Source organism: Centropristis striata, chromosome 9, assembly GCF_030273125.1.
Source record: "Centropristis striata isolate RG_2023a ecotype Rhode Island chromosome 9, C.striata_1.0, whole genome shotgun sequence".
Taxonomy (NCBI): domain Eukaryota; kingdom Metazoa; phylum Chordata; class Actinopteri; order Perciformes; family Serranidae; genus Centropristis; species Centropristis striata.
Window position 1 is genome coordinate 36939792 of NC_081525.1, and position 22020 is coordinate 36961811.

General features: G+C 40.7%; 1 protein-coding gene across 1 annotated transcript in view; it reads left to right on the forward strand.

Annotated features, from left to right (window-relative positions):
- Positions 1-22020, forward strand: part of LOC131977626 (zinc finger protein GLIS1) — a 90268-nt gene that overhangs the window by 60149 nt on the left and 8099 nt on the right. The window contains exons 6-9 of the mRNA XM_059341023.1: positions 3471-3632; positions 6983-7093; positions 11238-11379; positions 15475-15655. Of these exons, the coding sequence (XP_059197006.1) occupies positions 3471-3632; positions 6983-7093; positions 11238-11379; positions 15475-15655 (596 nt within the window). The remainder of the gene's footprint in view (positions 1-3470; positions 3633-6982; positions 7094-11237; positions 11380-15474; positions 15656-22020) is intronic.

Genomic DNA, 22020 nt, shown 5'->3' on the forward strand with positions numbered 1-22020 from the left:
TTTAGCCACAACTACACAGCACTAGGACTGGAAATAATTTAAGAACCAGTAACAATACCAGTACCAAACCAATAGAGCTTCTTTTTCTACTTCACTTGAATCAATACTCATCATGTGAATGGAAGCATTCAGTTGCATAAAATGCCACCACTACATCTCTCCAACTAAATGATTTTATAGGTTACACGCTGAAATGCAGAGTCCATCAAAATGGAAAAAAATGCTGTTTTCAGCCTTGTTTATCATATTAACCCATTGACGCCTAAAACTGCCTGTAAAACCTCTGGGCGATTTTAAAATAAGCCCCTAAAACCTGAAGTTTTTCTGGAAATTCAACAGAAGTGTCAACGCTTCTACTAAATAATATACTTTTTCAGCCTCTGTAGCAGATAGAAATGAAATTTTAAAAGTATATGAGAGCTTATACAAATACTACAAAACGACGTATCCGCTTTCCAGGCTTCAATGGGTTAAATTAAAGTAATTTCAGGTTTGATTAGATATCACATTGGACTTTAAAAAACTGTAATTTACATTGAAAATGTAAAACATTTTGTGGACCAAACGATTAATTGATAATGAAAATGACAAGCTCAGCTTAAATTGTTATTTTGTAGCTGATTTAAAAAAAAAAAAAACCTTGTCTAAACTGGTCGGCTCAAAGGTCCTACTAACTTGGGGAGCTGTGCGTTGTGTTTCAATAATCGGGCAGATTAAGACTCTCTTACTGAGAGGCACATACACCCACAGATCAGCCTGGTCACCCAACACGCCTCTACCATGACTGGCTTAGGTTTCGCCTATATTAAATGGAGCCTCAGTGAATAGAAGGCCCTGCCTGTGCTGTGTGAGTGAATGAAGGAGACCAGGGATGAGTATTGAGCCTAGATGAACCTGAAGGCCCATTAGAAGAATGGTGTCACTCTCTCCTTAGTCGTAACCTGACCGGTTGTCAGCAGGCCTCACTAAAGGTCAGGCTACAATGGACAGTAGAGACTGCAGCACTTCTGAAGCAGTTGGCACTTTGTGAGAAAAAAAAAATGGTTTTAATTAAGATTAAGAAACTGTTATTTTAGAAGGTATTGTTTGACATTTCAGGGGTACTTAAGAGTTTAAAGTTAGAGCACCATGTTTTTATTGGACTCAATACCATTCTTGACTCCAGGTTTCTCTGTGTTTTGAACCTTATTTTAGGTTCCTGACATAGAATAAAAGCCATCATTTTTTAATCCATCATTGGTCTAATTAGTCTTAATTTTCCCAATTATTTGAGATGTGAACAGGAACTCTCACAAGTGACTTTTAGTTCCTGAAAGGTTTTGGTTTATAAGGGCTCGTAGTTGCTTTAATTAACTCAGTGGTGGAATATTACTAAGTACATTTAGCCAAGTACTGTACTAAAGTACAATTTTGAGGTACTTGTACTTTACTTGAGTATTTCCATTTTATGTAACTTTATACTTCTACTCCACTTTATTTTGAGGCAAATATTCTACTTTTTACTCCACTACATTTAGCTGAAAGCTTTAGTTACTTTTCAGGTCGAGATTTAACATAAAAATCATGATCTATTTAAAGTAATAGGACTTTTTTAATTACACCTCATAACAGTATAATAAGTCTTTTAAATGAGTCCTATCTTTACAGAATTAAAACACTGCTTACGTAAATGCATCAAGACAAATAATCTATTAATATATTTAGAATATATAAAACAATGCTGCAGAACGAATACTTCTACTTTTGATACTTTAAGTACATTTGATGCTGATACTTTTGTACTTTTACTGAAGTAAGTTTTGAATGCAGGACTTTTACTTGTAGTGGAGTAAATTGACAGTTTTGTATTAGTACTTTTACTCAAGTAAGAGATCTGAATACTTTTTCCACCATTGAATTGACTTCACCAATTCAACGGACTTCTGTATTGGGTTAGATTTATATTGTTGTGTATTATTGTGATAATTCAATGATAGCTGACAAATTTTTGGTTAATAAAACAAAGTCAAATGGCTTTCATGACTTTATAAGCGCAGCATTGTTACACTCTGATGTAGTAGGTGGCAGTTTGTGATCCATCAATAAACTTGTATTGAGTATAGAATAGATTATGTCAAAACACTTAATTTGAATTATGAGGCTAAATGCTCTATAAATGTGTATTTGTGAAGTTCTTTGATAAATACACACACACACACACACATACACACACATATATATATACATATATATATATATATATATATATATATATGTATATATAACCTACTAGCTTTTCATGGCCGATCAGCTGAAAAAGAGATTTATATTGCATACTTAACCAGTTTATATAATTTATTAATCTTCATCGACCGACCTTGTTTTCCTTCTTCACCACCACCTTTTGTCTCTGTACTCTTTTGTCTCCACCTTCATGCATCCACCTGCACTGCGCCTCCTTTTCATGTACCCCTTATACAAGTCATACATCTGAATTCCTTACAGGTTGACAGGCAAGTGGCAGTACAGAAGGATGCTAACATGAAATCTTCACCTGCTCCTATTGTGCCCTCTGACAGTCTCAGTATATTGATGTCCAGGTGCTTCCTAAATGGGATTGACCCTAGGTAGATATAAGTAACATTGAGCTATGCTTCCCAACCTACTGTACACTTAGTGACTCTTTACACAGCAGGCCCTGTGGGGGGTCTTGACATGGACCGCCTCATCAACCAATCAGCCGTGTTTTCTGCTTAAGAGCAAGAGTGGATATGCGAGAAGCCTCATGAATCATTCACATGTTAACAAATCTGTGGTGTTCATTGGCTGAGTGGTTTGGATCAAATGGGCCAAGCTGGGTCGGATATGAGCCTGTTTACAGTCACTGTCACTTGTCAGTCTATTGCACTATACACAGCAGAACACTTATCTCATGCTATGCATTACAGCCCATTAACCGCGAGCTGTACGGCACACTCCAGTTTCCCCTGCAATTTAGACGCAGCGGCGGCCTTGAGGCAGGTGTACTGTCACGCATGTCGCTGTCTTTCAAGTGGGACGCAGTTTTCAACAAAGGTCCCTGGATTGGCCGCGTAATTCAAGAGCCATGGAAAAAATGCTTGCGATTATACCACCCATGTTCTTAAGCTTCTCTAACTTTTCCATAGCTGGTGTAGAGTGAACTCCTCCAGCTGTGCGAGTGATCAAGGGACGGAGGGAAAGAGTGGGACAGCTTCTTTCTGAGTCACAGACGTACACGTATACAGTGCCCACATTGTACCAGAATATACCAGCTTCACACTGATTGATTTCTTTTTTTTCTGTGTGTGTGTGTGTGTGCATGCATGTGGGTGTTTGTTTATTTCCTTGTGTGGTCCTGTGCATACCTGCCTGACTGTGGTTGTCTTTTTGTGTGCATCTGTGTGTGCATTCTTGTGTCCTGTGTGTGTATGTGTGTGTGTGTGTGTGTGCTGTCTTCCCTTCTCCAACAGTTCGAGGGCTGTAACAAAGCGTTTTCACGTCTGGAGAACCTGAAGATCCACCTGAGGAGCCACACAGGAGAGAAGCCGTACCTGTGCCAGCACCCCGGCTGCCAGAAAGCTTTCAGCAACTCCAGCGACCGCGCCAAGCATCAGCGCACTCACCTGGACACGGTCAGAAACTAAGTCTCTGCTCTGTCTCACCTCCCAATGTTTCACCAGAGTAGATTAATGTTTAACCTGTCTCGGGCCAACAGTTAGAATAGTCTGGGTGGTCGCTGTTTTGCAGAAAGCATGGCTGCATGAAGTTATGGACTATAAATGTTTGCATGTGTCGGATACAAGCTGCATTTAGTCTCTAATTCATTTAGGGATTAGATTATATGCAATATTAAAACATTAGTTGTCAAATAACTAGCAACGAATGTTCACTCAGTGCATGTGTGTGCTCACATTGGATCCCTCCTTCACTTTTACACAAACATTAAAAACTGCACTGCTGTCCAAGTCTCAATGCCTATTTCCACAGCTTGACAGTGTTAGATTTTAATTTGCTGTCAGTCAGTGAGCAGTGTGGCATTCTCACCCTCCACGCTGGCAGTGACACGCAGCAGATCATTAAATGATCAGTGCCATTAGGCCGAGTCACAGCTCGGGGCCGTAACAAACTTGGATTGGAGCTGCAAGCTCACACAGAGCTTTGCCTGTTTCTCTGACCTGTATAAAGGGAGGGAAAGGTTGAGTCAGCCATCGCCGCCACTCGTCATGTCTCCGTAACCACACCAATACCTCACTTTATCACCATCTGCACGCCAACACGGCGAGGGAGTAAATAAGTTGTTTTGCTCAAATTATTCACTTAAGTACAATTTAGGTGTTTGTTCTTTGTCTCACAATTCTGGGAACTTCAGCAACTATTTCAATGAAAATTCCTCTTGTCAATATCTGTATATTTCAAAGTATACACATATCATCTTCAAGCCAGCCAACCAAATAAAGTAGACAACTAAAACAGTGCACTCAGTAGAGTGCAGCTCTCCGCCAGGCGTCAGACTTTTTGCACTGAAACATCATGATGTAGTTATGTTGGCATCCTTTTTATCCGTCTATTGCTATTAAGTCACGGCAGATTCTGTGTAATTTGGGTACATACCGATCTAGTAACTCAGCGATTTACTTGGAGTCGCTGAGACGTAGTTTCTGAAGAAGTCGATGAAACTCACTGAGCTGTTTGTACATCCAGATGATATTATTTATCCAGACATGACAGCGTTTGGTTTCCCAATGTATCCAAGACTCCCACAACAAGTACAAAGCAGCAGTAGTGGTTATTTTAGTCACGATTGATAACAGACGTAACGTTATAGGAGGTTTTGTTTACATGTCGCTTCTCCTGCAAGTTACATGAATAAATTCAAAGTCGTCCTGCGCTCAAACTCAAATGTTGATGTTTTATGCCCTGCTTCCATGGAGCCAAAGTCGGTCAAGTAAATGAACTTTTATTTATATACACCAAGGTTACAAATTAGCCTCAGAGGTCTTTACTATCTCCATCGACACACTCTATCCTTAAACCCTTGATTAGATCCCATATGTGCATTTCAATGATGAAACAAAAATATCAAAACAACTCTTCAGATCAGACTTTTTATCGTTTAAAGATAACAATATGATTTGTTCCTTAAAAACTATTTTGAGAGCCCTGAATTGTGAACAGGTTACTCTTTAGTTGTATGACAGTCAGTTTGTTACAAAGGAGGAAAAGGTCTCTTTTTCTTTAACATAATGGAAATAATTAAACTTCTTGTTGTCACTCTACGTCAGGTCTGAAACGTGGATTCTGGCTATATGAGTGAGAACTGAAGAGAAAAAAATCAGCAAACGCTCAAATTCACCACTTTCTGAGAAGCTATAATTGAAAGAGATATTCATTTTACAGTATTTTTATAATATTCATATTTCCAGACTATTTTTCCCCTGTGTTCCTGTGTTGGCCAGCCACCAATGCTTTTGCAACACGTGATAGTAAATCACTCAGAAGCTTTACTTAAGCAGAGTTTTGAATGCAGACTTGTGTTATTCTGTCAGTTAAGGATTTTCCTCCACCGCCCACTCTTTCCACAGTAGGGCAAATGATACAGCTAATCTGGGACCCTGATGCTTATGGCTTCACATTAACACCCCGCTAAGGCTTTCACTGTGCCTGCCCAGCTGCCTGCCCTGCCAAAAACACTTTGAGGGAAAATCATTTTCAAGCTTTAATGGTATTTATCCTACACAGAAGTTGTGCTTGATTTTTTTGCTCAAGGTTCTGCGCTGTATTGGGTGCGTTGCTTGACAAAACAAACATGGCGGAGATGAGTGGCACTGTAAGCGCCTTGCAATAACAATGGCTTATTTACAGAGAAGGTTGAGGTATGGAGGCATAGCTAATAAAGATGTGTATCCCCTTACACTTTAATGGCCAACATATATTCCAGGGGATGAAAAAAAAATTGCTGTCAGGGGGAAAAATCCCTCAATCAGCTCGCTACATGCTGTATTTGTTTGGTTAATGAGAAGAATGTGAAATGATGAGGAAACTCCATGACACTGCAGTCGTTTTACAGATGTCCCGTCTGTTACTCTAATCTCCCTACAACTATGTCAGTTTACACACAGATATGAAGGTGTAGAGTAACACTACCAACTCTTTGTTGGTCCACAATGTCCAATGTAGAAAATGTCCCATTACAGTCCTGTTTTCTTAATCGTGTAGACAACAACCTCTCAACTCAACTTTTCCTTTATATCACCTTCATAATTTCATACACTGATGCAGCCCAAAGTGTTTAACAGAGCAAGATTAAAATAAAATAAAAAAAACAATAAATAAAATTTTGCAGGACTGAAATTTGCAAAAATGAACAACAAAATGGAAAAATAAATAAATAATGAAAGTCAGTAGAATGAATGAAGACAAGGATTAAAAAAATGGCCTATGACCATGGCCATGGCCTATTATATTTCTTAAGTATTAGTATTATTAGTGACTGTTTTACACACTTTGTCAAGTATTTATTATCATTATTATTATTATTATTATTATTATTATTATTGTCATGCAGCACTGAGGGGGTTCATTACGACACTGGGAGAAGAAGAGGGCATATAACAAGTGAAAATCGAACATAGACCAGCTATAAAGTCCTCTTATTAAACAGAAACGCTAGAGAAGATAATCTGCTATTGAAATATTCCATAACAGATCTTTTGTTTTTTCTTTTTCATGCTTTTTTCCCCTCTTCTTCTTACTTCAAATTCTGTCATTCTCAGCTGAAAGGTAGGACTTTAACTTTGCCTTTACTTCAACAGATTTCAAACTTACTGTATTTGAATTTAGCTTACTCACACTTTAATTTCACAATTGCTGTCATAACTTCTTGAATAACTGCCCAACTCTGTCTCCATCATTACATTAAAGTGAATTTAGGTGTTTCCCACACCAGTTTGTAAAATATATATGTCTTTCTCTCTGCTTGTAGAAACCATATGCATGTCAGATCCCCGGCTGTACCAAGCGCTACACAGATCCCAGCTCCCTACGCAAACATGTCAAGATCCACTCGGCCAAAGAGCAACAGGTGCGTAGAAAGGTAAGACGCATTTTACAGGACAAGGATGGAATTAATAGAAATAGATTTCAAGAGAAACAGAAAGCTTAAAAGTGTGCCACTGAGCAGGGTTTGCTATATGGGGAAAGACACATGAGCTCCCTAGAAAGTCTCATTTGAGAAATTTAGGGGAAGGTCTAAAATGTCTAAGGGCGCTTTCACACCTATCTCGTTTGGTCCCGACTTTAGGACTTTTCAGTTTGATCCGAACCTAAATTCCAGGTGTGAAAGGTGCCACTTTTCAGTTTGGTCCGACCAAAAGAGGTGGTCTCGGTCTGGACCAAACAAACCAAGGTCCGAACCTTTTGCAGTGTGAAAACAACTTTTTTTTATAGTTCGGACTTTCGTATCAATGACAGGAAGTTTTTTTTACATAACTGTCAGGATTGCGAGCCATTTTCTCCTCCTTCCTGTCGATTGCGACACAGTTTTCGCATGATGAGGAGGCTCATCTTGCGAACACCAAGCACTCTCACGTATTGCTCATTAAGCTGGTGCTGCTGGTAGCAAAAGACCAGCAGAAGTATTAGCACAGGTAAAAGGTGGCTCGCTGGATTCATTTAGTGTAAATACGTTCAGGAAGTAACACTGACTTCAGATGCCGGCCGGCCTAACAACGCAGCGTAACCAAAACAATATGAGTCGCAGAAGGGAGACGACGTGTCCAGTAGAATTGTCTTGTAAAGTCCGTTATTCCTTTTGCAGCGTGAAACCAAAACCAACAGGACCAAATGTAGACAATGTAACAGAACACAGACCTTGGTTCAGACCTTGGTTCGGACTTTCAGGTGTGAAATAAACACAATCCTGTATATACCTGCTGTGACCATCCACATAACGTGTATGTTGACAAGCCTCTCAGCGGAAATCGATTAAAAAACATAGAAATGGCGAATAATTTGTCTTTGTTGTCCCAGGATAAATATTACCTGTATGTATTGAAATGTATTGATTGTATATTTTTGCATATTTGCATCTTATTTATTTTTGAAGATTTTTTCAAGCTTGAGGCACAAAGTGCTTCCCATGGACAGCATAAAATAATCAATAGTGGATTATAAAACAGACAGCAAGTTAAAAGCTCACGATTTGAAAGCAGTTACAAAAAAAATATAAAGGAAGATAAGACAAAATAAATATAAAAGAATATAGCATAACAAAAAAAGCCTAAAAACAGTTTGTGTGTTAAAATGTATCTTGAGTGTGGATTTAAAAGCAGAGATGGTGTCAGCAGATTTGACATTAACAGGAAGAGGAGCCAGTACAGCAAACGATCCATCGCCCTTTGACCTTAGTGAGGAGTTCACGCATGTGGGTCAGCACATTCATGCATGCTCGTATATCCCGCCATCAAAAGCTAGGGCTCCCCCAAAAGTCACGTAATTTGAACACTGCCACTGTGGTTTGTCCAGTAGTAACTAATTGTTGGACTTCTGTCATTTGATATTTATAATTTCCTTTTTTTCGTATCCAATAAAACAGAAAGATGAATTAAATGTCTCTAACTGGGAGTTGACAGCAAATTAAATTTATAATATTCATTTATCTATCATGCTCAATTTTGCAGTAGTCATAATAAATCCTTGTGAGAACAGTGTTTGGGTGGCTTTGCCTGCGTATACTGTAGAGTACACGAAGCTATCGTGCACCTTTTTCATAGTCAGCTTGCAGCGTGACTTAATTCAAGTCAACACAGCAGGTTTTATAAACAGACCAGTTTATGCAATATCTCCTGTTCTGATGTACATGTACACACAGATCCATCTCGTTGGTGTAATTAAGGGTTTGGGAGGCCAGGGCCGGGTAGTTGGGTGTCTTTGAGAATCGTTTCCCCAACAATAGATCAGGTTTAACCACATTTCATCGTATTCGTGGTCAAAAGCCCATTCTTTCTCTGACTTGAAGCGGGTAAATAAGAGAGAATGGGCTCATTGTTGTGGAAGGGGCTGGATAGTGGCAGGCTGGATGATGTGTTTCTTTGCTTAGCACCATAAAGGGAAACACATGTGTGCTTGTAGCATTGTTAATAAGCTGTACTGTGGAATACCCCAGTGGCCAGATGTTATGGACAAATGTCAAACAAATGCTCTTACTCCACTCTTGGAACGACCCAGAGAAAAACTGTTAGGAGTGTCGCTGTGGGGAGAACAGAGACGCAATTACATGTGATGAATGTTTTGCAGGGCGCTCATGAGAATCCTCAAGAGGACAACCACATACACATTTACTGACACACAGTATCTCAGTGAGAAATCATAGTGTTGATGATGCCAGCTGTTAAAGTAATTAAATCATCTGTGATTTTACTAGTCGGACAGGCAGCACGTCTTAAAAAATATAAGTCACGCACAGATAAAGTTATCTGTCCACTTGGCTCATCGCTGTTGATGAACTCTGTGGGAATAATCAGAGGGTAGAGCAGATCATCACGATAATGCTGAAGAATGTATCCAACCACAAAATCAAAATGTGGAATTGATTTTTGTGGAATAACAAAGGCTGGACTTGTGGATTGATGGCTGACACAGAAAAACAGATGGGCAGATCGATAGGGTTGGAATGACGATGAAGAAAAATCTTTGGTTAACAAATTCGACCTTGTCATCTGTAACTGTGGAGCTTTCTTTCAAAAAATACACTTGTACTGGTCCAACGACTCACAGCAACACTGACAGATTTTATGCCTCTTGGCACCATAAAGTACTCACTTCTTTCTATTATACAAAAATGTACAAAATATGTTTAATATGGCACCATGATGACAAAAATAAAGAACTGATTTACATTCAGTTCATGTGTTGATTTCCTGATGAGCTGAACGCACATACATGTATATTGGATTCAAACTGGAGCCAGTTGCACAGCTGTTATGAAGTGCAACCGTAGCCCAGTTATAACGTAAGTGTTTATTAAGTGGAGATTTACGCATCATTGAATTAAAACAGGAAACATGTTCTTTGTGAATAAAGCATAATAAACTAGAAGGGTGCAGGGCTCCACCAAGGCGGTGCACTATCTTAATAAAAATGAAAAATTATTAGTGTATCCGCCCTGTGATTCAGAATCCCTTTAAAATTAAACAGTTTCTTCTTTGTTGCGCCCTCTTCTTCTGCAGTGGTACGATGTTGTCACTTTGCATCAAAGATATTAGATCGTTTATCATTGAATAAATATATATCGATCCAGATTGATGTATCGTTACACCCCTGGAAATGAACATTAATTTGCATTTTCTTTCCCTGATTTACTCAGAATTCGCTATACTGTACATTTGGATGGAAACCTGGCTTATATCAGGCTTTTACGCATAAAAAGTAAATCTACTGTTGTGGGTCATGACCAGAGCAGACACCGTTGAGACTTTTGGCCGTTGGATTCCCGTTTCTCCAGTCAGCGTCTTGATTCTGGCCAACCACGCTGTGTTTAAAATGCTTTTCTTTCTCTCTACTTCTGATAATCAGCTGCCCCAGTCCCTGCGTTGAATACAGGTTCTTTGAAGGTAAATCTCCTGAGTAAAGGAAAGATGTGGTTGTTGGTTCAGGCCTGGTGTGTTCCTCAGCAACAGTAATGTTTTATTATAGGGAAATCCTCTGATGTATACTACATGTCAGCTGCTCCACTGATCCATAAGGCAGATGTCACATTTCTCTAACTGACACAAGTTTTCTTACGTTTAGGTTTCCTCTGTGTGGCGTGTGATTGACTCTCCAGCTGAAATGTGTCTTCAGTTGCCCCCATTACTGTTGGCAGTGACAGAAACAGAAGCAATCTCATATTGGCTCTGAGTTGGTGCAGTGATCACTTACCCGCAATGTTCAAGGCCAACGCATGACTCAAAAAGGAGCATGTGATCTTTCCTCTAGTTCCCCCTGATTGACAATGTATTCTCATTTGCTGACTTACTGTTTCAAATTAACATCACTATCACGTTATTGCACAAAAACAGAAAACAAAACAAAGAAAAAAAAATACCCCACATAGGGTCCAGCCTACAAATAGACACAACTGGGGCTGTGTTTTGTTCTTAGGTTGTGAAATCCTGCAAACCAGATGGAGTTCTCTTTAAGTGACTCAGCTTTGTTTCTTGTAAATGTTTTCTGTTTATGCTAATTTTTGTGTTTGACAGCTTCGGCCATGTCCTCACCTGGAGCAGGACGTCCTGAGTGACTGTCTGTCCATGCAGCACCTGCAGAGCTCCACGTCCTCGCAGCACCTCTACAATGGCAAAGATGGTCGTTCTCCTGGACTGGGCCAAGACATCTTCACAGGTACAAACAGGATGCTGCTCTGTCATCTATAACTTCCTGATAATGTAACTTAAAGCAATATTTTAGAAGAGAGAATTGGTATTTTTTCTGCAATTTGGCACCCCTAAAGTTTCAGACTGTAATTCACTTCTACACCATTGTCATAAATATGAACAGCTGTATGATTACTGAAGATCAAAAATTAGTCAGTTGAACACATTGCCAACACTGCCAAACATCAAGCAAGTGCCACAACACAAGACATAGCACGCATCTGATATTAATTAGCTCAACATCAAGGCCAGCTCAGCATCTGCCTTGCAGTCTTTTATTCACAACGCTTTCACCAACAACTAATCGCCAGTCTGAAACTCTGAAAATTAACTGTTGTCCGGCGCCCTCTTTTTCACTCACTACTTTTCACTCTTAGCCTCTGCCATATTGTTTGTAGAGGTAGCTGAACTGGGCTTAAAAGCCTTTTCCTCACAGTCTAAAGCCCTTGTGCTAAAGGTGAATATACTAAAACTCCTCCAATGCTGGGAGCCTCCAGTCCTGTAAAATGATGAGGCCACCATTCTTCCTTTTATTAGTCAGTGTAGCATCAAAATGATTTTGAAGCTGTAAAATATTTGAATAATGTTTCTTTATGTAATCTAAGACTCTCTCTCAGTATACCCTCCATGTGTTTCCCACATAAATCGTTATTGGCAAGAGCAACAATACAAATAAAATTGCAAATGGGAAATGCATTCAAAGTCCATTTTTCCATATTTTCCCTCCAGTTTGGCTGGAGGTTATATGTGTCTGTTTTTAAGAAGTTGTCTTCTATTGTCTTATTGGTCCTTAGTTCCTCATAACAGCATTTTTACTTGCTATTAGATATATTTTAGTTAAATATCTGTTTCATCCTAATACAGACAACACACCAAAGGTTAAAAGTAAGCAGATGGATTTTTTTTTTTTTTTTCAATCTCCAGCGTTCATCCGTCCCCAAATCATATTTTGTATCATATTCTGGATACTCTCCTGCTCTCCTTTTTCCAAGGCACACACTAGAATATAAGTTAATTCTAGCATGGATTCTCAAAATAAACAGATTTCAATGAGTAAAACCTCTTTATCTTTCACTTTTTGGCGTGAATACAACATGTCATATGACACCAATAGTAACACCATCCTCTGCTGTTGAGCAATTCAAAATGTGAGTGCTGTGAGACTGGCCATGTCTCAAAATATCGATGGCCAGGGAGTATTTGTTCCAAAACAGAAGAACAGGCCAGTAAGTGAGGTCTGACCGCCAGAAATCCCAGAAACACCTGGCAAAGCAATCATGGAGTCATTGGTGGTCATCAACAGCCATGTCAACATTCCTGCAGATGTATTATGGTAATTTTGTGCTTTCAGGCAGTAAAAAGCCTACTTAGGGCGCCATTGGTCGAACACAAACAAATTACAACACTATAATTTATCTTTAATTTCTTATACACATTTTATATCAACATTTTAGCTGTTGGACTTGGTTATTTAAGTTTAGAAGGAAGTGTTACAACCTGGCGCTTATGTTTGTTTGGTTTGCATTTCATAACCTCGTCAAGTTGTCCTGTCATCTTGTCATGCAATGGCTGCAAAAGCCATTACAAACGAAAGCTTTTATTATGGTCTTTAAACTTCCATTTTCCTAATTGATGACTCTGACCGTCACCAAATGTCAGCACTGCTTTGGATTGGGAACAAGAGAGCGATAAATAGACTCTAACAATCTGAGAGACAAGAGAGATTCCCCATAGTGTCCTCACTTTATGGACACATCTGTCCTTGTTTTCTGCCTGTACCCCATCCAGCCTCCCCGTTGCTCTCTGTTATTGTTGCTGGAACGCAGCGCACCGTTGACGACTGTGAACGCTCAACTTGTCTTTGAATGTCGAACCGGGCCTCTGAGTCTTGGCTTTTTTCCCCTCTGCCTCTCTCTATTTCTGAGTGGATGTTGCTTGCTCTCTTGTTTTAAATGGTTTAAAGCCCCAAGGACCTCGCTTGTGAGCCGATGCCAAAGTGGTTCAGGGATGCAGTGTTATTCAAGGCCAGCAAAGATGTTGCAGGTTGGCATTCAGGATCCCCATTTGCATGAGTTTCACTTTGTTCCAGAGCCAATAGGATGCATGGAAGAGGTGGGGCAAAGTGGGCAGCCATCCCATCATTAACACTTGTGGAGCAGAAAATGAGTCATGCTTCCAGTCAGAGCTCAACTTGTTTTCCTGTTCACCGGTTATAAGTCTGCACTTATTCACATGGCTGCAGAGAGACTTACGAGAAGCCCCTCTCTGTTTTATAGAGCATAATTAGAGTGTTCTCTGATTAACTAGAGGAAGGACTCATCATAGTTTTAGTGCAGAGGTTTACATGCTCCTGCTGTTATGCTGAATGGCTGATATACCTCTCCATATCCCTCTCACACAGAGCTTTCTTCCTGAACTTCACCATTTCAGCTGCAATACACACCAATCTTCAGAACATAATCCATAAAGAGTGCCATCAGATGCTCTGTCCCTCTCTCTTTCCCTCCACAAGGAACTACAGATAAAATTGAGGCAATCACAGCCATTATTTGTCGACTGTTTCGCTGGTCTGGTAGCAGATGTTGGGGCTAAAGGGGAAAACATTTAAGGTCTGTGATTGATGATTTGGGGGTAATGAATCAAGCTTGTAACCATTTCAGAGTGCTGTCAGATCAGGCCCCAGCATGCTTCCACTTGAGAACAGCTGGGCCTGGAAACGGCAAAACCAGGAGCACCGATCTTTTCCCGTCCTTTCATCTCCTCCTGTCTTCCCCTTGTGTCGCTGGTTAACTGCCCCAGACAGTCAGCGCGCTGCTCTGCTCATGGATGCTGGGAAAGAAATCAGACAATAAACGGAGCAGAAGATGGAGAGAATAGATTTATTACGTTGGGAGAACAAGTGGAGATCCAGTATAACTTGTAACAAGACTTGATGTCCAGTTCTTTTTGTCACAAGTCATCCTAACCCTCTGGAGCAACATTTTCAGATTTAACCAGTGGAAACTTGTCAGGGGAACTGATGGAAAGGTCAGATGTTTTACAGCGCGTTTGTTGACTGATATGTGCAAGTGCAGCTCCAGATTGTTCACAATGCCTTGTTAAAATTGACACAGATTCAGGGAAATTGTACTCAGGCTCATATTGCTGAACACTATCTGGTTCCAGCTTCTCAAATGAAAAGATACTGACATATTTTCCTAGTTTTATATGACTGCAAAATGACTATCTTTGGGCAAATAAAACAAGACATGTTAAGACATCAGCTTGAGCTTCGGGAACTTGGGAACAATACGAATAATTAGAAAAAAATATATATTACAATAATTATTAGTTTCAGACCTAGTTTGCAGTACATTCTGAAAAGGAAAATGGATCAATGTTTATTGTAGTCCACAGCTTGAAACGGTAGAAAATTTGGCAACGTGCTGTCAGCTTTGGTAGAAAACAATGCCCCCCTCCCCCCACAGCCCACTGTGTCAACAAGATGTTGATCAGATATGATTTAGAAATACTCAGAGGTTGAATAGTGAAAGACATATTGGACATTTTGGAACAGAATCAGGAAATTATAGTATTTCTGCACATTTCCAGCGGTGTGTAAGACAATTTCCAAATGAAGATACAATACAATGTACATGCAGATGTGCACATGACATAATACATCTGCATCTACTCACAAACCATAACCTTGGGCCTTAGCACGCACAAACACACAAAACAGAGGCTATACAGTAACCCTAGTTCCCCCCTTTAAATTCCCTACTGTTTAAAGTCACTGTTCAAACACATGTAACATTTTAGTTTATTATTGTGTAATGAGAACAAACGGCTGAAGGGACAAACAAGGCGAAATCTCCGTGGCAGCACAAACAATGTACCCTAAATTACAAACAGCGCAAACACAGAAAAATTTATTTTACAAAGCTCTCTGATTGGATGAAGGTTGTCAAAACAAAATCCTGTTGCCATGAAATGGCTTTTAATTTGCTCAAAGGAAAGACAGAGTGCAGAGCCCTTGAGTTTATTTGGCACATTTACTGAATTAGCTTTGTTTGTCTTTCAGGCCTGTACGCTGGCTCCAGCACCCCCCATCACAGCGCCTCAGTGGAGCTGCTCTCCCCCACCCCCAACCCCACCTCCGTCTCCTCCAACGACCTGCCCTCCAGACAACACCGACTGGACCGGGACCTCGGCAGCCCTCATCACCTGTCCCCGCTGGCCGCCATGGACGGCACAAGAGACGGGTGAGTCCTCGGTGGATGTGTAACAGGGACGTGTTCAGCTGTGAAGATGTGTCAATGTTACTCTATTATTGCCAAGGGAGGGAAAGGGTGGGAAATATAAACATTAAATAGTGTACATTTCCCCATTAATGAGTGGAAAATTTGAAAGGCTTTGTCACAGTCTCGTCACTGGACCGTTGTGATTGGTTTCTGCAGTAAAAATGTGACATCACAGCAGTGTTGTGCAAGTTCATACTTGACAAGAGCTAGCTCAAGGTTCAGGTCACACAGATTGAAATGAACAAGTCCACGTTTATCAGTCACAGTTTGTAAATTTGAACTCACAGTTCCAAAGAATTAATTAATTTTTGTTCATTTCTTTCTGTGTTTTTGAATGCTTCAACTTTATGTGTCAAGTTCAAATTTGTTGCCAATGTGGCTGATGTTCTGACTTTTTAAAAAAAAAACTGGCAGGAACTTTTTTCTTAGAAATGTGATATTATTTCCACTGGAATATTCTCATTTCAGCCATAGATGTTGTGCTGAAGTTTCCCATTCAATAAACAGTACATTCTTTTCTATTTCACCAAACCTAGCTGCCATAAATCCTGGGGTGCAAACAGTACATGAGTTTTCTTATCTGTTGTGAGAGTTAACATCAAAACATGAGCATGTTCAATTCATATTTTCTAGCTGAAGTTGCCTAAAACACTTAATGGATAAAGCAGAACAAGCATGAGCACTTTATCTCAAACAATGCCGAATGCTTTTATCCTTTTTTACACATTAACATGTCCGTATAACTATATAAACGTCCAGGTCAGTTGAACTTTCTTCCTTTATAAATCACACTGATAGTTTTATAATCCTTTCACTGGTTTTGACCCCCTGTGTTTCCATTGTTTTTCACCTATTTATCATCCCTGAATCGAGTCAGATCCGTAGGGCGAACCCACTTAGATCATGTTAGGTTAAGCCTCTGCGTCCTGCTGACAAACCTATTTGGCTGTTTCACTGGAAACAAACTCAACTTCACAACCCTAACACAACCCTCGTGGGAAGAGGGGCTGTGCTGGTCACCACAGGGTCAACGTGACACATCACCAGCTTTATTTCTGGCACTGGAATCGGTGTTCATAAGGTCCCCCATCTCCACTGGATACGACAGCATCACAGCAATGACCAAACGGCTTGGCCGGACATGACTCACACTTTAATGAGAGTAAACTGATAGGATCATCGTTTGGTGTTTATGTTGTGAGCTGTTTTATCCTCAAATGATATGAATCAGCATATTTAAAAACAGAAAACATTACCAAACGAGTTAAGTGCACTCAGTACAGTGCAGCTCTCCTCCAGGTGTGGCTCCCTCTCCTCTCCAGAAAAAGAGATGAACCTCACTCAGTTGTTCCTCCTGCCTCCCTTTGGCCTCATCATCTTTGCATCACTGAACTACTGTGGCTTGCATGCGTATGATGTCCACTCAGACAGAGTTGCTGCCTATCTTTATCAATGTCATTTATATTTAGTTAGACAGAAAAAGGCTAGTTCTGTGTCAGTCTCTCCGCAGCTTTTTAATAATTATAAAAATAATAATATCTTGGATTTATATAGCACCTTTAACAAGACCCAAGAATGCTGTACACAGTAGAATAAAACACAACACAAACAAACAAACTGAAACAGGTAGCAAAGTTAATTTATTTAAATTAAATTAATTGTATTTCAGAGAGCTCTCTCTGTAATGATTGAATGAATACCATTAGAAACCACATTTATCTTACCTTTGCATGCTAATCAGAAACAATTCCTAAGCACCATCGTATGTAAAAAGAAGACCAGAAACAAGATTCCAAACCGAACTGTTGATTACTTGAGTCCCCCATCGGCCTGTTAGGAGGAGTCAGAGGTCAATGACAACATAAAACAATTAATAAAACAGCTTTATCAGAAATCGTGAAACACCTCAACCATGAGAAGTCCTTGAGCAATCGTGAATGTGCCAAAAAAAATATAAGCCTGATTGGTCCAGTAGTATGAGAGATTACACAGACAAACAGATACACACATGCGAACAATCACTCATCCATGCAAACACGCAACCAAACGTATGATCCCCTCCAGGCTTCACCTGACGAAGATAACAGTTGACAGTGTTCATATCTACTGGTATTCATGTTTTACAGAATATCATGATACCGCATTAGACTCTTGATTTGTTGAGGGATCACACAACAAATACAAACAATGAACAGCATTAAATTATGCCATCTGCACAGATGATGCATCTTCCAGATAATTGTGAAAACAAGTTCAACTCGGGATACTTTTAAAGAGAAAGCAGTAAAACTTAATTTAGTATTATTTAGTAAGTGTGCCAGTATTGCGGCATCTTTGGCAGATTAAGAAGAAAATTATTCTATTCATCCCTGTGACAAGAATAACTTTGACTGAAACACATTTGTTGAAAGCTGCCTTATACATTAGATAGAATAGGGAGCAGGAAAACCTGCAGCACATAGAAGCGTCTTGCTCAAGGACACTTCAGCAGAAACGGACAACTCTTCTCATGTATCTGTGTTGCTCTTGGTGTGTGTGAGAGGCACAGCATGTTTCCTATTAGTGCGGATGATTTCCCCCGAGAGCCAGCAGAGCACAGTTACAGAGCCCGAGTGTCGTCAGGAGGCACAGTGTGTACTGTACTAAACAATGTGCTGAAAAACCAGGGAGGTAGAAAATGAAAACAGTCTTTTACAGTTTAATAACATTGAGAAAGAGTGGATGGAATCAAGCATCATAAACCCTGTGTTACAAAAGTTATCGTGTTACGTAAACATGCTTTCTTTTAACCCTGTGGTCCGCTCTACGGGTGCCTGTGTGTGTGTATATACACTTTTACGGGAGTGTATACAGCACAGACATATGACAGAATGAGGTTTGATGGCTTTCTTACTTTAAGAGCCGTTCATGCATTTATACTTGTGTGTGTGTGAGTGAGAGGAGTTTACATATAGTTATCCAGGAAACACACATGATTGCGTGTGATTGGGGTGTGAGGCGAAGCAGACTGCTCCACTTCCAGCACAAACAGTGCAGCGGGCCGACGCGGCGAAACCGCCTGGATGTAAACGTCCGAGCGTCGCTCAGAGACGCCAGGTCGGCCTGGAAGCATCTGGAAGGTGATGTGTTGTTTCAAGCTTGAAAGCAGGAGGAGAACGCTGTCGAAATTACCTCGCGGTTTCAGTGCCTCTTTCTGTGCGGCATGCACAATTACCAGCGCGAGGAGAGAAATGGAAAGTGAAAAGGACCTGAGTAGGGGATGCTGTAACGGCGGTTACACAGGCAGGGTGACATTATTGGATGTGAGACGTGGGTCTGCTCCTTTGGGTGCTTGATGAGGAACATCTGAACGTTGTGTGTGTGCAAATGTGAGTGGTTAGCAGTGAGAATCCCCCTTTTTCCTTACATATGTAACTTAAGTGCTTATTATGCCATAAAAGTAATCTCCCGTGTTCCTTCCCCACCTTAAGCTCCTACATACTTGTGACGTGATGACAATGCGTTAAAATTACAGCAATTTCCAAATTTACAGATTTCATCAAATCAAGATGTTTGACCAAAAAGCACTCTGTACACACTGTAGTGCCCTATCTGTTCATCACACAGTGTGGACGGAGGGCGGGGTGAGGAGTCAAAAAGCGAGTTGTGGCAGGGGACCTGCAGTGCAACCAGCCGGGCATGAAACGTCTACTCACATCTGCCTGAAGATGGAGCATTTGATTTACATGTTTAAAGCCTTGAGTATACAGGCTGCTGCCAAAGTCAATATCAGAGCCGCACTTGTTTTTCCCAAACGGTTTAGCAGGACATTAAACATTTTGACAAAATTATCAAACTAACCTGCCTCTAGTGTGGCAGCCTCTGACCTCATAGCTAAATGTGTTTACTCTGGCTCAAATGGGCCATTTAGACTCCTTTTACTTTGTAAATACCAGTGTCATTTTTCTGAAGCTAATATTAAAATATGCCAGTTAAAATACATTTGGCAATCGGCGTGGCACAAGTGCGTGTGTGACTGAGAGTGTGTGTTTGTGTGTAGGGGCTCTCTCATAGAGATGGCTGTTGGAGCATGGCGGCCTGTGCTCACAGAGAGATGGGTGGTAAATGTTGTCATTCACTGCTTCAGCCATATGTGGTTATATAATTGCGGAGGGGAGAGTCCACAGCCTTTACCTGCGTATTGATATTAGAGCCCCTCTGCAAATATTAGTCTGAGGTGGTTTGATACCTCAGCAGTGATTGACACGGTCTAATTGAATTAGAGTGGCGGCAGAGACGGCACAGAGCTACATTAAGAGTTCCCGCTCTGAAGGGAGACGTTCACGGCTCGTAACTCTACACCGTCTGTCTTCCAGCCATTATCATTCTACAATGATCCAGAAAATGAGTGTCAATCTCACAGCCAAAACAAAACATATTTGAGGTCGTCGCTCATGGCAGTATTTGGTCCGTCACTCATTTTGTGGTGCTATTAATGCAGAGTCTTTAATTAACTTGTCTATACAAACAGTTAACTCACAGAAAAGATTCACATGATTTACTGTCAAATTCTTCCGAGAAGGATGGAGATTAAGGACGGATTCTTTGTGTTTAGGGCAGTTATCTTTCTGGGACTAACGGGGAGCTTTCGGGGCCCCAGAAATACCCCGAGCCCTGGCTGTGCTCTTCACACTGGGGCCTGTAGGGCTGGCTTAGCGTTAGCTTAGCTTTAGCCAGGATGCTGCAGTCTGTCTCTCAAGCACAGCTTTAGCTTGCTAACCAGAACCAGAAGTGTTCCCACCAATCTGCGCCAAAGAAGCCCCCGTCATCTATCAGAGGGGCTTAATGGTCGGAGAGATGAGAGGCGAGGCAGAGGAGAGCGCAGAGTCTGGAGGACAGGGTCTGATCCTCGCTCCCATGTGGGACAGTTAGCTGCAGGTGAAAGAAGACGAACGAGGAGCAGAGCAGGACTGCTCATGAATCTTCAGGTTTCTTTCCATCCCATCATGCTTCTGTACAAAGAGCCAAGACTCCAAGACTGTAACACAACAAGAGTGCATCATCTGAAGACATGTTTCTGGACAATAATCTCAGTGGACGTCCGAGCCTGCATACCTGAATACGAGTTATTTTCTCTGGACTTGTTTGGCTTCAGGGCAGAAACAGTCCAGATTGGAAAACCTTTTCATCTTTTTGCATTTCTAAAATTGGAGTTTGAACTTCTGTGCTGAAACTCTTTTCCAGAATTACATCAGCTTTCCCATATTACTCATAGAAACAGTCACCGGGCCACTTGAGTCAAAGTCACTGAGCTGTGTTCCCAGGAAGCAAAGAGTGAGGTCTCATAAAACAATCTATCTCAACACTTCCTTCTCCTCCCGACACTTTCTCCATGCAATAAAGGTCACATCCATCTGTTATACAGTAGATAGGACACAAGGGTATTTTACATATCTGTCCACGCTATCCCTAACCTCTCGACCCTCTAAATATTTATTAAATCTAGTCCATCAATCTGATCGCCTCACCTTAAAATCCCCTCCATCTCAGGAATCAACAGGTCAGCGGTCAAATTACTCTCCCACTGCAGCGGGATGGGAGTGGGTGGGCTGGCTGGAAAAAGCGGAGTAGTACAGGATGGTCAGTGAAGATGAATATCGGGGGAGAGATTAATGTGGCACAAGAAAGATTCCCCTCATACCTCGAACCTGAGTTGCTAGTGAGCTAGGGACTAGGGAGAGCAGGGCCAGGGGCAGCTGGCATTGATTAGCTTATGATTCACTTTAGCTGCACATAGAGGCAGCTTGTAAAAATATGAACAGTATAACTGTTTCCTGAGTTTGTGCTGACAGCAGCTCCGAGGGGAATGCTGCTCTCTGCAGGAACACATGGCCAGGCACTGGGCCTGTGCCAACCCATGGATTAACCAAGCTCTAACAGCCAGCTTCTCCTGCTGGACTCACACAAGGTGCCACACAAGCTTCCTCAACCTTAAAGAGATGGGCATGGAGGTCTAGCAATTAAATCTGATACTTAAATGAACATGTTGATTAGTAGAAGGCATCCAGAGTGAAAACCTTCAATGTAGAATGATTCTGTTCCTCAGCTGGTTCTCTCAAAAATATCAGTTCTACCATATGACCTACACTTTAAGTTGTATTGATTTGATTAGTTAATCCTTCTAAATGTGGAATTTGGAAAAAGGAATTTGATCAAAGTTTTCAGCAGTGGTAAAAGAAGTATTTAGCTACCATGCCATAAAAATACCACTTTACAAGAAAATGTCTTCACACTTTTACTTAAGTAGTAAAAATGTATTATTAGCAGCTCAATAAATACTTGGAATA